This window comes from Giraffa tippelskirchi, chromosome 4, assembly GCF_054371585.1.
Source record: "Giraffa tippelskirchi isolate mGirTip1 chromosome 4, T2T-mGirTip1v1.2.pri, whole genome shotgun sequence".
NCBI classification, from domain to species: domain Eukaryota; kingdom Metazoa; phylum Chordata; class Mammalia; order Artiodactyla; family Giraffidae; genus Giraffa; species Giraffa tippelskirchi.
Window position 1 is genome coordinate 91,156,796 of NC_137278.1, and position 11,856 is coordinate 91,168,651.

Consider the following 11,856-nt stretch of genomic DNA (forward strand, 5'->3'; position numbering starts at 1 on the left):
CTCAGTGTCCCTGAGTGAGTGGAGCAGAGGAGGGTTCGTTTCAGGGGGCATGAGAGGAGTTGAGAGGAGCTATAACCCCCGTCCCTGGGGGATGCAGCCATTTATTAAAAGGCAGGTTTGGAGGTCTGCTTGTTGCCACCTCTCTTGCTCCTGTACTGCACGGGTGAAGGAGAAGGGCCGGAGCCTACTTGCTTTCCAAATGAAGGCTGACTCAGCTCTTCCTCTGTGGCTGACCTGAGGAGGAAGGAAGGAGACCCAGCCAGTTGGCTGGCAATGACCTGAAATGCATCACAAGCCCCGTTTGACTCCTGCTGGCTCTGGCTAGTAACCCAGAGGGAAGACAAGGCTATTCTGGAAGCATCCTGCAACCTCCAATAAACTGTCATGGGGTGGATGTGATCAAGGACCCTTTAATGTGGCCCATTCTTGGGCATTTGGGGCTAGGAATGGCTAAGGAATTCAGTCTTGACCCACAGCAGAATATTCTGAGAAGTTCTACAAACCCAGAGGTTTGTTTCATTATTCTGAAGAGAAATCAAGGAAGCTGCTGCCTTTCCTCACACTGCTGACCAAAGGAACACGATGCACAGTTAACAGTGGAGCAGAGAAGGCAGGCAGGAAGGCTGACTAAGGGCTACACACACAAATGCTACAGGACTCCCAGCTAACAGCTGAGCTGGGGAGTGCAGCGCCGTTCTATTGCCCAAGTTGTCAGACCAGATTTTCCTTTGATGTCTTCTGCTTAGGCTTTATCATTCTTTGATATTGAGAACAATATAAGGTTTATTTGAAAGCCACTTGGAGATGAAGGAAGAACTATAACATGGAAAATCCCAGAAAAGGTCCAACTATCAAATAGTTTTAAATTCTACTGTTTACAAAGTGGTACTCACTTGGGATTGAAAGCAGCCAAGTCAGTGTATGCAGCATCCATAAATAGAATACAAATCAGTTACAATGGAAACAAGATTAAATTAAAAAGAGTGCCCCCAAACAAGCTCTTAAGATAAAGAGTGAGAGTGCCATGGTCAAACTGGGTTTTGCAGTAACACTAGGATAATGAAACTATTAGAAAATGAGTGACCCATGGACTGGGAAAGAAACCGTCCTAGTTAGCTCCCTCACTCCAGTCTGCTAAACATCTAGAATCTTCCCTTTCATATTCTCCTAATCAAAACTAATTTGTCCTGTTTCCTATTCCTTTACTTTTCATGAAGAAACTGAAAACCTAATCTCACCAGCGCTATTTGCTAATAATGATTGGGTTTAATAGAGCTGTGGTTCTCAAACTTAAGCATGAGAATCACCCAGAAGGCTTGAGAATCACCCAGAAGGCTTGTTAATATACAGCTGGCTCTACCCCACAGTTTCTGATTCAGCAGGTCTGGGATGGTGCCTGAGAATCTGCATTCCCAACAAGTTCCCAGAGAGTGCTGATGATGCTTCTAGGGACCAACTTTGAGAACCAAGGCAATAGCATGACCCAAAAGAATGCAGTGACATTAGGGACCTGGGCCAGGCCAGAGGAGATGCTATTTGGAGTTAGGTGGATTCGATAATGGTTCTCAAATCCTACCTTATATGTCCTTTCATGCTTACATCCCTGTTCCTAGGGAACCCCTATATTTGGTTTTTCCTGTGGATAGATGATTCCCAGAATGTCCATATGACCTCAGTATTTAGACCATTTCTGAAAGAAATCAAGCATATGTAGTTCTAAAAGCCATGTTTGTGGGAACATTTGTACTTAATGCAATGGATCTGTAGTTCAAAGGGTGTGAGCAGAAAATGAAAGTGCCCCAATGGGGCTTGGCCCACAGAGGTGGGATTTACTCTAGGGTATGATGACAAGAGCCAGCAGGTAGGATCTCCTCAGTCTCCTGGGCAAGCAACATGCCCTGGCTCAGGGTGAAGGACAGCTTCACCTACTGCTGGATTTTAATGAAATACCTCAAAATTAATGATAGAGAAAAAAAAGAAAAAATTAGGTCTAGACATCTTTACAAATTCAGTGCAGTGACAGAGGGTGAGAGCATACAACCAAAACCACATTCTCTGAGGTCAGAAAACTTTATCTTTATAAGGCCTAGTCTAAAGTAGAGTGCATGGTAATTGTGCAACAGATATTTTGGTTGACTTATGATCAATTATTTTTAATCGATCATATGCATTAAGGTGCTGAACAACACAGTGTCTACTTATGTGCAATTCCAACCCGATCTGAGTATAGATATGAAAACCTCACAAGCATCCCATGAGACCAGCAGGGCCAGCACTGATACCCCTCTTCTACAGCTAACAAATCGGTGTGACCTTGGGTGTCTCTGGACCTCAGTTTGCTCTGTGAGTCCAGCCTGGTGGTGCTAGGAGATACGTGGATGTCCCTCTAGCCTCTGCTCTATAGCATCCTGGGCACTCTGGGTGCATCCCACTGAGGGCTCCTAGGGGCATGAAGGAGGCCAGTGGTTCACGAATGGAAAGTCCTAACATTACAGATGATACTTTTTTGGTCAGAAAGAAACTTCACAGGAATGGCACTGAGTATTATCGGATTGCTGAGTTGGTTGATTTAGCCTCCCACCATAGAACAGAGATCCTTTCTAAGATACCTTTGGCAGATGGATATCCATGTAGTGTCCAAGTAGTTTGCTACCACCCGAGGGGACCCATACTTCTCAGGGTGGTGGCACCCACCACTGTAAGTTATACCTTGAATTCAGCCAGCATTTGGCTTCCTGGAGCTTGTTCCTCAGCCTTCCTCCTGCATCTTATAGTTACACAGGGTGAATCTGGCCCCTCTGACATGACAGTCCTTCTCTCATAAGGCTCTAAGATCTGGTTGACCCCAGGTTCTCCAATCATTCTTCAGTGACATGGTTACCAGGCTCTCCTCACTCTGACTGGCCCTCTACCCTGGACATGTTACCATCTGCAGGGATGTTCATCCTTTGGCTGTAAGCACTGGCAGTGATGTGTCAGGGAGAGCTCACGGTATCGTGAACTCATGTAACTGGGAGGGACTTGAGGTCCCATCAAGTCTACCTCTGGCCTGACGCAGGAACCCCTGAGGAACACTCCTGACAGATGTAGCCTGCACATCACCCCATGCTGAGGCCAAGCATGCCTTCTTCCTCTCCCGGGGTATCACTATCACTGCTTCTCTCCTGATTATAACCCTGGGCTCTGGTATTTTGACCCTCATTAGAACTCTTGTCCCCTTGGATTCCTTCCAAAAACTGGTTTAAGACCCGGTATTTGCTCCCTTGGGACAGAAAGCCCTTGGCTGAACTGCCCCTCCCAAGCTGCCTCACTCTCCTGCATTTGAGTAGAGAAACAGGGGGCAGAAGGGGCCTGGATGCTGTGGGGGGATTGGGTGGTGGGTGAGGGCCCAGGGCACCTCTGGGGTTACCGGTCACCTGTGTCAGGGGCGACACATTCGCATTTGTAGGTGGTGATAGAGTCAGGCTTAAAGTTCATGTTGATGGGGTAGTACTTGAAGGTACCAATCATCTTCTTGATGGCATCGTAGATGAAGATGAAGCTGATGAGGGTGGAGAAACCCTCCTCAGTGAAGCGGGTGATATACTTGATGACAAAGCTGGCATCTGTGGCCACCAGGATAAGGCACTGGACAGCTGAGTGCAGGCCAATCCAGAGGCGGAACTCCATGTAGTCCAGGCCATTGCCTCTGGAAGGCAGAGGGAAGCGAAGACCTCCAGCCCAGGGCTCTTGGCTGTGCTCAGCTCCCCAGACCCACCCTGGGGGGCTCATCTGCTCCTCCTGTGGCACAGACACCCTCCTAGGAACTACGAGAGGATTGAGAACGAGGGAAGGTCCTGGGTGGGGTTGTCTGGTCTTTGAGAATTCTGGGGCAAGGATCTCATGGGATGGCAGAAAGGTGCTCACACACTTCTGTTCTGAAACATTTGGTAACAAACAGCCAGAGTGAATGAAAACAGGGAATTTCAGAATGACCAAGCTGGAGCAGGCCTTAGAAATGGGCTCAGGTTGTAGGTGCGGCAACTGAGCCCAGAGCTGCCTGAGTTAGGGTATATATAGCCTTCCAACCTCCAGCCTGAAACTTTTTATACACTGCATTGGCTTTCAAGTCATAATTGCTCACTCTGTTAGTGGTGTGAATGCTCTCTTCTTGTCTTGCCTGGATTTCTCCCTATGCACTTTGCTAATATGCACTAAAATGGCTTTAAGGCAGGTAGCAGAGGGGAGTCAGGATGGACCGCCTCGCAGCGCCTCCTACAGGTAAAGACAGTTTTGGTACCTTCTCACCCTGTCTCCCCCTCGGGGATCCTCCACTACCCCAACCCCGGCATAATTGCTGCAAGTGAGGAGCAGACAGGGGTGGGGGGCGGAGGAGGGAAGAGGGGGGTAGGGGGGAGGGAAGAGGGTTGGGGGAAGGGGAGGGGGAGGGGGGTGAAGGGCACCTACTTGCTGAAGTCGAAGAGGAGCTTCTCAAAGATGAGGATGGGTCCCGTGCTGCTGAGTATGATGAGAGGCTGTCCCGAGAAGAGGCAGAACAAGGAGCCAGCCATGGCAGTGCCCAGGAAACTCTCCATCACTCCCTGTGGGCACAAGGAGTGTGAGGCTCAACAGAGGCATGAGAAGGGGCCTCTCCAACAAGCTAGAACGCAGTTATCTTGTCAAGGGCTCAGGCCACAGTGCTTGTCCTTTGTCCTAAGTCCTCTCCTTCTCAAATTCTGCTCCCCATCTCTGACTCCACAACCTCCCACAGTTGCCAGCACCACTCTCCCTAATTCTAGGTCCCATATGACTTCCTTTAGGCACACTAGGGCCTCAAATGAAGAAGGAAATGGCAACCCACTCCAGTGTTCTTGCCTGGAGAATCCCAGGGACAGAGGAGCCTGCTGGGCTGCCGTCTAGGGGGTTGCACAGAGTCGAAGTAGCAGCAGCAGGGCCTCAGAAACAGAGCTGCCAATGATTGTGCTTGTACCCCATGCCTGTTTTACTCCCAGAGGACAGCCCATCCATCTATGCAATCATTTTTTCATTCAAAGATCTAGTAGGTGCTTTTAGAGATCAGATCACTCATTCATTCAAAATCCATTAAGGGCCAACTATGCATCAGGCATTGTGTTAGGTATTGAGGACCCATGAGCAAACAAGAAAATACATCTTCATTCTAGTGGGAAATACAGACAAGTAACTAGGCAATTTCCATATAGAAGAGTTTCTCAACTTCAGCACTACTTACATTTCAGGCTAGATCATTCTTTGTTGTGGGGGGCTGCCCTGTGCATTGTAGGATGTTTATTAGCATCACAGTAGCACCTCACCTCCTAGTCATAATAACTCAAATTGTCTCTAGATGTTACCCAATGTCTCCTAGGGCTCAAAATCATCTCTTATTAAGAACCACTGCCAAGGAATGTGATAAGCTGGGATAAGATAATGGTGTCATAGGAGCATACAGTAGGAGTGAAGGGTGGTCAGGAAAGCCTCCCAAGAGGTAGATACACTGAAGCTGAGATCCCAAAATTGAGCAGAGAATAGACCAGGAGCATAGGGTAAGTGGAGTGATCAGAAAGAGTGTGGTCTGGGAAAAGTGAACAATGTTTACAGAGGCTGGAGCTGAAAGGGAGCCTGGCTTTGAAAAACTGAAAGATGATCGGGATTGATGGAAAACAATGGAGATGAGTAAGGACAGAAATCTGAGAAGGGGAATAACTGGGAGATGAGGCTTGAGAGGCAAGTAGGACCATGTCATGAGGACTACTGGGGAACCTTGGGATTTATGAGTCAAGGATGATGTGTGAATATCTGGGTCACCATGGTCTTGCTCATTGGCTGGGGGAGCAACAGGTCTGGAAGGAAGACAATAGATGCAATGTTGGCCCTGTGAGTTGGGGAATCCCAAGGGGCAGCGATACGGACACACCCAGGAGGCAGTAGGATATTGAACCTGCTGCTCAGGAGAGTGGTGTGGGCTGGAGATAGGCACTCATTTCAATTTATCTAGGAAAATGGGTCTTCACCTTGGTGCTCTGAGCTTTCCAGTGGTGCTATCCTGAAGGCCCCCATTAGAAAAGGCCCTTGTCTGAGTCTCAGGCTAGTGTCGCTTATGAACTCTTTTCCCCAGGGACACTGTCTTTTTGTCATGATAGACATTTCTAAAAATATCTTAACTTCAAGCTAAGAATTTAAGGTTAGGTTTTTTAAAAAGTACGGGAAGAAGGTTACAATTAGCAACTCAATTAATTGTGATGATTAAATTTATTCAACCATTGGTGGGAAAAATATCAAATACCAAAGCAGATGATTTCCCCTTAAACATTTGATCTATTTACATCATCTTTAAATTTGATCTTTAGTAATATGATTTAGCTTTAGATTTTTCAGTTATGTCAGCTTGTTACTACTTTTTTTTGAAGTGTAAAGGATTGCAAAAAGTGATGAACTGACCCTGAGTGATAGATGGAATCCATACTTTTGTTCTGGGATTATGGCTTGAAGCTCCTTACCACCACCTTGTGACAACAGATTTTTCTGAGATTTGAAGTCATGTCTGAAACTTACACACACCTGATAATTGTCAGTGGCATCTCCCAGAAGTCCACCAAAGGTGATCGCATTGGTAATGCAGCCGAGGTAGATGAATAGGATGGCAGAGATGGACTGAATGTGGAAGCCATCGCAGAAGTCACTTAGGAACCAGGGCAGCTTCCTCTTGACATCAAGACACAGGCCACCAAAGAACCTGCTCAAGACAGGCCCAGAGATTGCTTTCTCACCACAAATACCAGTGTAGGGGCAGGGCTATTCCCAGGAGCCTGCAGGGCCTGTGGCAAAGAAGGGAACTTGACTAGGGGTGGATGGGGCAAGGGATCTTTTCAGCAGAACATTTCACACCAGGAAAGAATTCTTTCCTTAGACCCACCATCTCCACTGGGAAGGGTAGTCACAGACAGCTCGAGTGGGAGAGGGAAGGCCTTATGGGATCATGTCTTGGGGGCAGACTTAACATTCTACAGGGAATGAAAATCCTGGGGTCCACAGATGGCTATCTTTCTCGTGTCTCTGATCATCTGCACGGTTTCTGTGCTTGGTAAACATGTGTCTAGCGTTAGGAGATGGAGAGATCCTGGTTTATATCAGATTCATCAAGGGAAGATTCTGAACCTTACAACTGTTTTATTTACTTCGTGGAACAAACAAGTGGGAAATTTAAGATTTAGGGAGAGTATTTATTGGGGACGCTATTCTCCAAAGCTCCAAACACAGTGAGCAGGGTTTAGCATATAGCAGGGCTTTTCAACCTTGGTTCTACTGACATTTTAGACTGGATAATCCTTTGTTAGCAGGGAGGGCAGTCCTGTGCATCAGAGGACATTGAGCAGCATCCTTGGTCTCTATCTGCTAGATATCGGTATCGTCTTCCCTCCAACTGGGACAAACAAAAAATGTCTCTGAAAATTGCCAAATGTCCCCTGGGTGAGGATGGGGGTAGGGAGTGGGTAAAGCTGGGAAACACTGGCTGGCAGAGAGCCAAAGGCATATAAAACATGACTCCCTTCTCAAAGTTATAGCTTTGCAGGACTGATTCTCTCCTTTCCTAAATTCAGATCAACCCAAGTTATTCTAAAAGCTAGCAAAGAAGCCCAAACAAGCCAAGAAAATCTTCTATTGTTTTCTTTTAAAACAAGTTTTAACATAAGGTTAAAAAATTCAAAAGGTACTGTTATGGACTGAATTGTGTTCCCCAAAAAGATGTATCAAAATTCTAACCTGTAAATGTGACCTCATTTGGAAACAGAGTCTTTGCACATGAAATCAAGTTAAGATGAAATCGTTAGGGGGACCCTAATCCAATATGACTGGTATCTTCACAAGAAGAGGAAAATGCTATATGAAGACAGAAACACGGGGAGAACACCATGCGAGGACACAGGCAGGATGCATGGCAAGGAGCAGCAATGACTGCTGGCCCCCACCAGAAGCCAGGGAGAGGCAAGGGAGGAGTCCACCCAGAATCTCAGAGGGAGCCTGGCCCTGCGGACACCTTGATTTGGAACTTCCAGACTCTAGAACTTCGAGAGAATAAACTTCTATTGTTTAAGCCACCTAGTCTGTGATATTTGTTTCTGCAGCCCTAGAAAACTAATACAGGTAACAGAAGGTGTTCTAAGAAAAGTCTGGGTTCCTTCACTTTATGCGCGCTTCCCCTTTCCTGTCGGATCCAGGAGGAGCTTTGCGGCCGGGGAGGAAAAGCGTGCGGTGGTCAGACCCCAAGGCATGGAGTGGGTGCTGCAGACAGAGGAGGAGAAGATTCCTAAAAGGAGCAGAGAAATCTAAGACAGCTGAAGGGGCCGTCAGTCCTGGAGTGGGCACCTTCCTGTCCAGATCAGCTCTTCCCCGATTTCATGCACGGTTGGCATCTCTCCGTCATCCGCGGTGCTCCCTCCGCCTGCCCCGCCGCCGCCTCCGCTGCCTGCAGCGCCGCCTCCAGCAGCCCCGCCGCCGCCTCCGGCCACGGAGCCGTTCATCTGGCCTAATTCAGTCAGGGAGAACACGGACTTCCTGGAAGGAGAAGGGGGACAAGGGGCAGTAGGGCTCCCAATCCTGGGAAGATCTCAGCACCTCCAGGACTGTCCTCATCACGCCCATAACCTCTTCAGCTACAATAATCAAATATCTTAAAATACAGAGAAAAATACAGAAAAGGATCCAGCAATACCCTGCACAGGTCACCCAGGTTTTACAGATGTTCACATTCAGCATATTTGCTTCTGATTTTTTTTTTTTTTAGAGAAACAAAACTGGGAGAAAAAAAATGTATAAACCCATGTATGCTGATGTCTTTTTTTTCAAATCCAAATAAGAAAGGAACAGACTGAAAGCTCCCTCTGGACCACTTCCCTGCTTGCTACCGCTCATTCATACACACCTCTTGTCAGCAGAAGGCACCTTCTTGGGTGGCTCAATTCGGATATTCGGGTCCCATTCTCCTGGGGGAAGCACGATGACCTCGTCCAAAAACTCATCGATCCCGGCGATCAGATCCTCTCGATTCCGGGCCTTGTAGGCCACATCGCTGAAGAGCTGGCAGGGAGAGAGGCAGAGGAATAGAGAGGGCCACTGCCTTGCTGCCGTCCCCATCTCATCCACCTCCCTGGGGCACACTGCATATACTTTCAAAGAAAGGTGCCTCCTGGACCTGAAAGCCAGGTCTCTGTATCCCAGTCATCTGACCTGGGTTGAGTTACCTTCCTGCTCTCAGTTTCCCACAGAGCAAAAAACTCTGTGGACAACCCAAAGGAGCGCAGGTATCTCAACTCTGTTTTACGTCCCAGCCCTTCATCTTTGGAGGGTCAGGCTGCATCATTCCACACTGTCTCCAGCATATTCTTTCTGACTTTATAGATCTGATTGGGTCATGCTCGTGTTTAAACTCCCCTAGTCTCCCCATCACAGATGGTCAACTCTCAACTCTGCCTACAGGCTCTGGCTCCTCTCTTTGGTGTCACCTTCTGCTCTTGAAGCTCTTCCACTGAGCTTATATCAAACCACTTCCATCCAGCTCTCCATCTCTGAGCCATGGCCCCGGTTCCCTTTGCCTGGAATGCCTGCCTCCTAAGCTTGTGCTCATCCTTAACTGTAAAGCTCCATCGTGTGTGAAGGGCCCCCTGACTGCCTGGGCGGTTGGCATGTGGTTCACTCTAGGATTGTCGGGCTGAGTCTCCCACTTGATTGGTGCTCCTAAAGGGCAGTGACTATTCCCTCATCATAATCCTCACACCTGTACAGGGCCTGGCATACAGGAGATGCTCAAATGTGATTGTTGGATAAGTGAATGAACGAAGGCACAATGTTTGATGCAGGAGCTATGACATTCAGGAGTACCTGCTTCTCATGGCACTTACGTCATCCACCATGAGGGTTGCAATGGCACGGCCAATTTCATTGTAGGATTTTGCTCTCCCGGAAGGTCCCAGCAGTATGAACAGAAATCTGCCAAGAAGATGGAGGAGGAGGAGGAAAGTGAGAAGGAAAAATAAAACCAGATGGAGAGAAGGATTTTCTGGTCTAAAATAGTATCCATTCTCAACTTTTTAATTGACCATAAACATCTCCCATATTTGCTCCCATGAATCCCATATTTGCTTTGGAGATACATTCCTCTTCACTTCTGCCTAGGCATCCTCACCATGGCCTGGTGTCCCAGAACTCACCCAACAACCCCCATCCTACCTGTTGGCTACTTCTTGTTTATGATTATTTTAAATAAACTCTAAAACTCTTCCCCAGTCAGATCTCCCTCCCCAGCCAGTTCCCTAATTTTCCTTCTTCATTTTAGGGGTGACTCCAGCAGCACTGCTGGCTGACTGCATGGACAGCTGGCCACCCAATGGTGGGTGTGGTGGGTGGATGTCAATGGCTCTCACCTGGTGGGTACAGGCACCTCGGTCACACCTCCCAGCATGGCTGACTGGATGAGACGTACGAAAGCGATGAACGGCTGGTCCAGGAAGTCCACCTCGCCCACGAGCACGTTGGAGGCTTCTGAGTCCTTGGGGATCTTCTTCATGAATTTGTTTTTCCGCTGGTCAGTGAGGGGGACATGAGATACCCATGGGTACTCATATGCAGTGGTTTCGGCTCTCACTCAGCTCATTCAGACTACTGTGGAGGCCTAAGCTTACAAAATTCTCCCAGCGTTTCTCTAGAAACTGAAGGAAATAGCTCAACACTCTCCTGCAGTCTGCAGATGAGACTCAAAGTTGGTTAACCCCAGGGATCAACTAAGCCTTTCGTAGATGGGAAGGAGCAGGCAATGACTTGATCCCCAGGACATTCCTTGTTCTACTGAAGTATGAGCTGAGGGGTCAGAGAAGAGAGCCAGGCTTGCTGGACAGCAGGTCTCATCTCCCAGCTACAGCTCAAGCAGATGGGGGTCTTGGCTCATACACTCCATTGTCCAGCCCTCCAACTTTGCCTCCACCCTGGTAGCTGTGGGAGGAACAAAACCATCCTGATGGGCAGAGTGGACAGACTTTGTTTTCTTTGCCACCAGCATCCTAGCTGATGGGAATCCCTGTACCTGTGGGTCCAAGTCTATGGGAGACTTCTGTGCCCCCAAGTCACCCCCAGGGGACCTCCCAGGAAACTCGTATCTTCTGAGCCTTTCCAGCTGAGACTATTGAAGTGCCCTCCAGCCAGTCCCTCTGGCTGGTGTCTATTCAGGGCAGAAAGGTCAAATAGGCAGAGTGAGTGGGGTCTGATGTGAGAGGTGCTGGAGACAAGCCCCCTGCCCACTCTCTGTGGTTATGACTTCCATGCTATGGATAAGACACTGACTCCTCCCGAGTCCTCTCAGATGATGAAAATGCCAGGGGTGGTCACATATGTGCTCTTCTTCATCTTGAACATCTTAGGGTGCATTAGTTTTCCAGATCACTTTCCCTCTGGGTAGCAAGGGGTGGGCAAGGGACAGAGACAGTTTCATAGAAAGAGGTGGGGAGGGAGCATTTGGGTAGCTCATGGCTGGTGGGAGTCCGCAGTAGCAGACAAAGGAAGAAAGGGCCCAGGAGGAGCAAGCAAGTGCTTCAGAGAGATCCTTGGATACCACAATTTTGCCATCCACTCCCCACTTGATAGGAGTCTCTCCTGTGAGCACAGCAGCTCAGTGAAGATAGGTTCCTCTGTCCCTGGAGAGGGGTCAGTTGTAGGCATGGGCATGGCCAATGGGTCTTGCCCCTTTGGGCCCACAGCCATTTCCTGATTTGACTTATGGAGGACGTGATATAGACTGGGCTAGGGCCCTACAGCACTCAAAAAGGCTCCTGAGTAAGGGCTACACCCTTATAATCTCTTAAAACCACT

General features: G+C 48.3%; 1 protein-coding gene across 7 annotated transcripts in view; it reads right to left on the reverse strand.

Annotated features, from left to right (window-relative positions):
* The window catches only part of SLC4A5 (solute carrier family 4 member 5), a 125,840-nt gene that overhangs the window by 25,576 nt on the left and 88,408 nt on the right, over nucleotides 1-11,856 (reverse strand). For all 7 annotated transcript variants that reach the window (XR_014083521.1, XR_014083522.1, XM_081595765.1 and 4 more), the window contains 7 exons: nucleotides 10,419-10,576; nucleotides 9,897-9,984; nucleotides 8,921-9,075; nucleotides 8,365-8,553; nucleotides 6,559-6,733; nucleotides 4,447-4,580; nucleotides 3,417-3,688 (listed from right to left, as the gene is read on the reverse strand). Coding sequence is in view for 5 of the 7 variants with exons in the window: in XM_081595765.1 (XP_081451891.1) it covers nucleotides 3,417-3,688; nucleotides 4,447-4,580; nucleotides 6,559-6,733; nucleotides 8,365-8,553; nucleotides 8,921-9,075; nucleotides 9,897-9,984; nucleotides 10,419-10,576 (1,171 nt within the window). In the remaining 2 variants the exon portion in view is untranslated. The remainder of the gene's footprint in view (nucleotides 1-3,416; nucleotides 3,689-4,446; nucleotides 4,581-6,558; nucleotides 6,734-8,364; nucleotides 8,554-8,920; nucleotides 9,076-9,896; nucleotides 9,985-10,418; nucleotides 10,577-11,856) is intronic.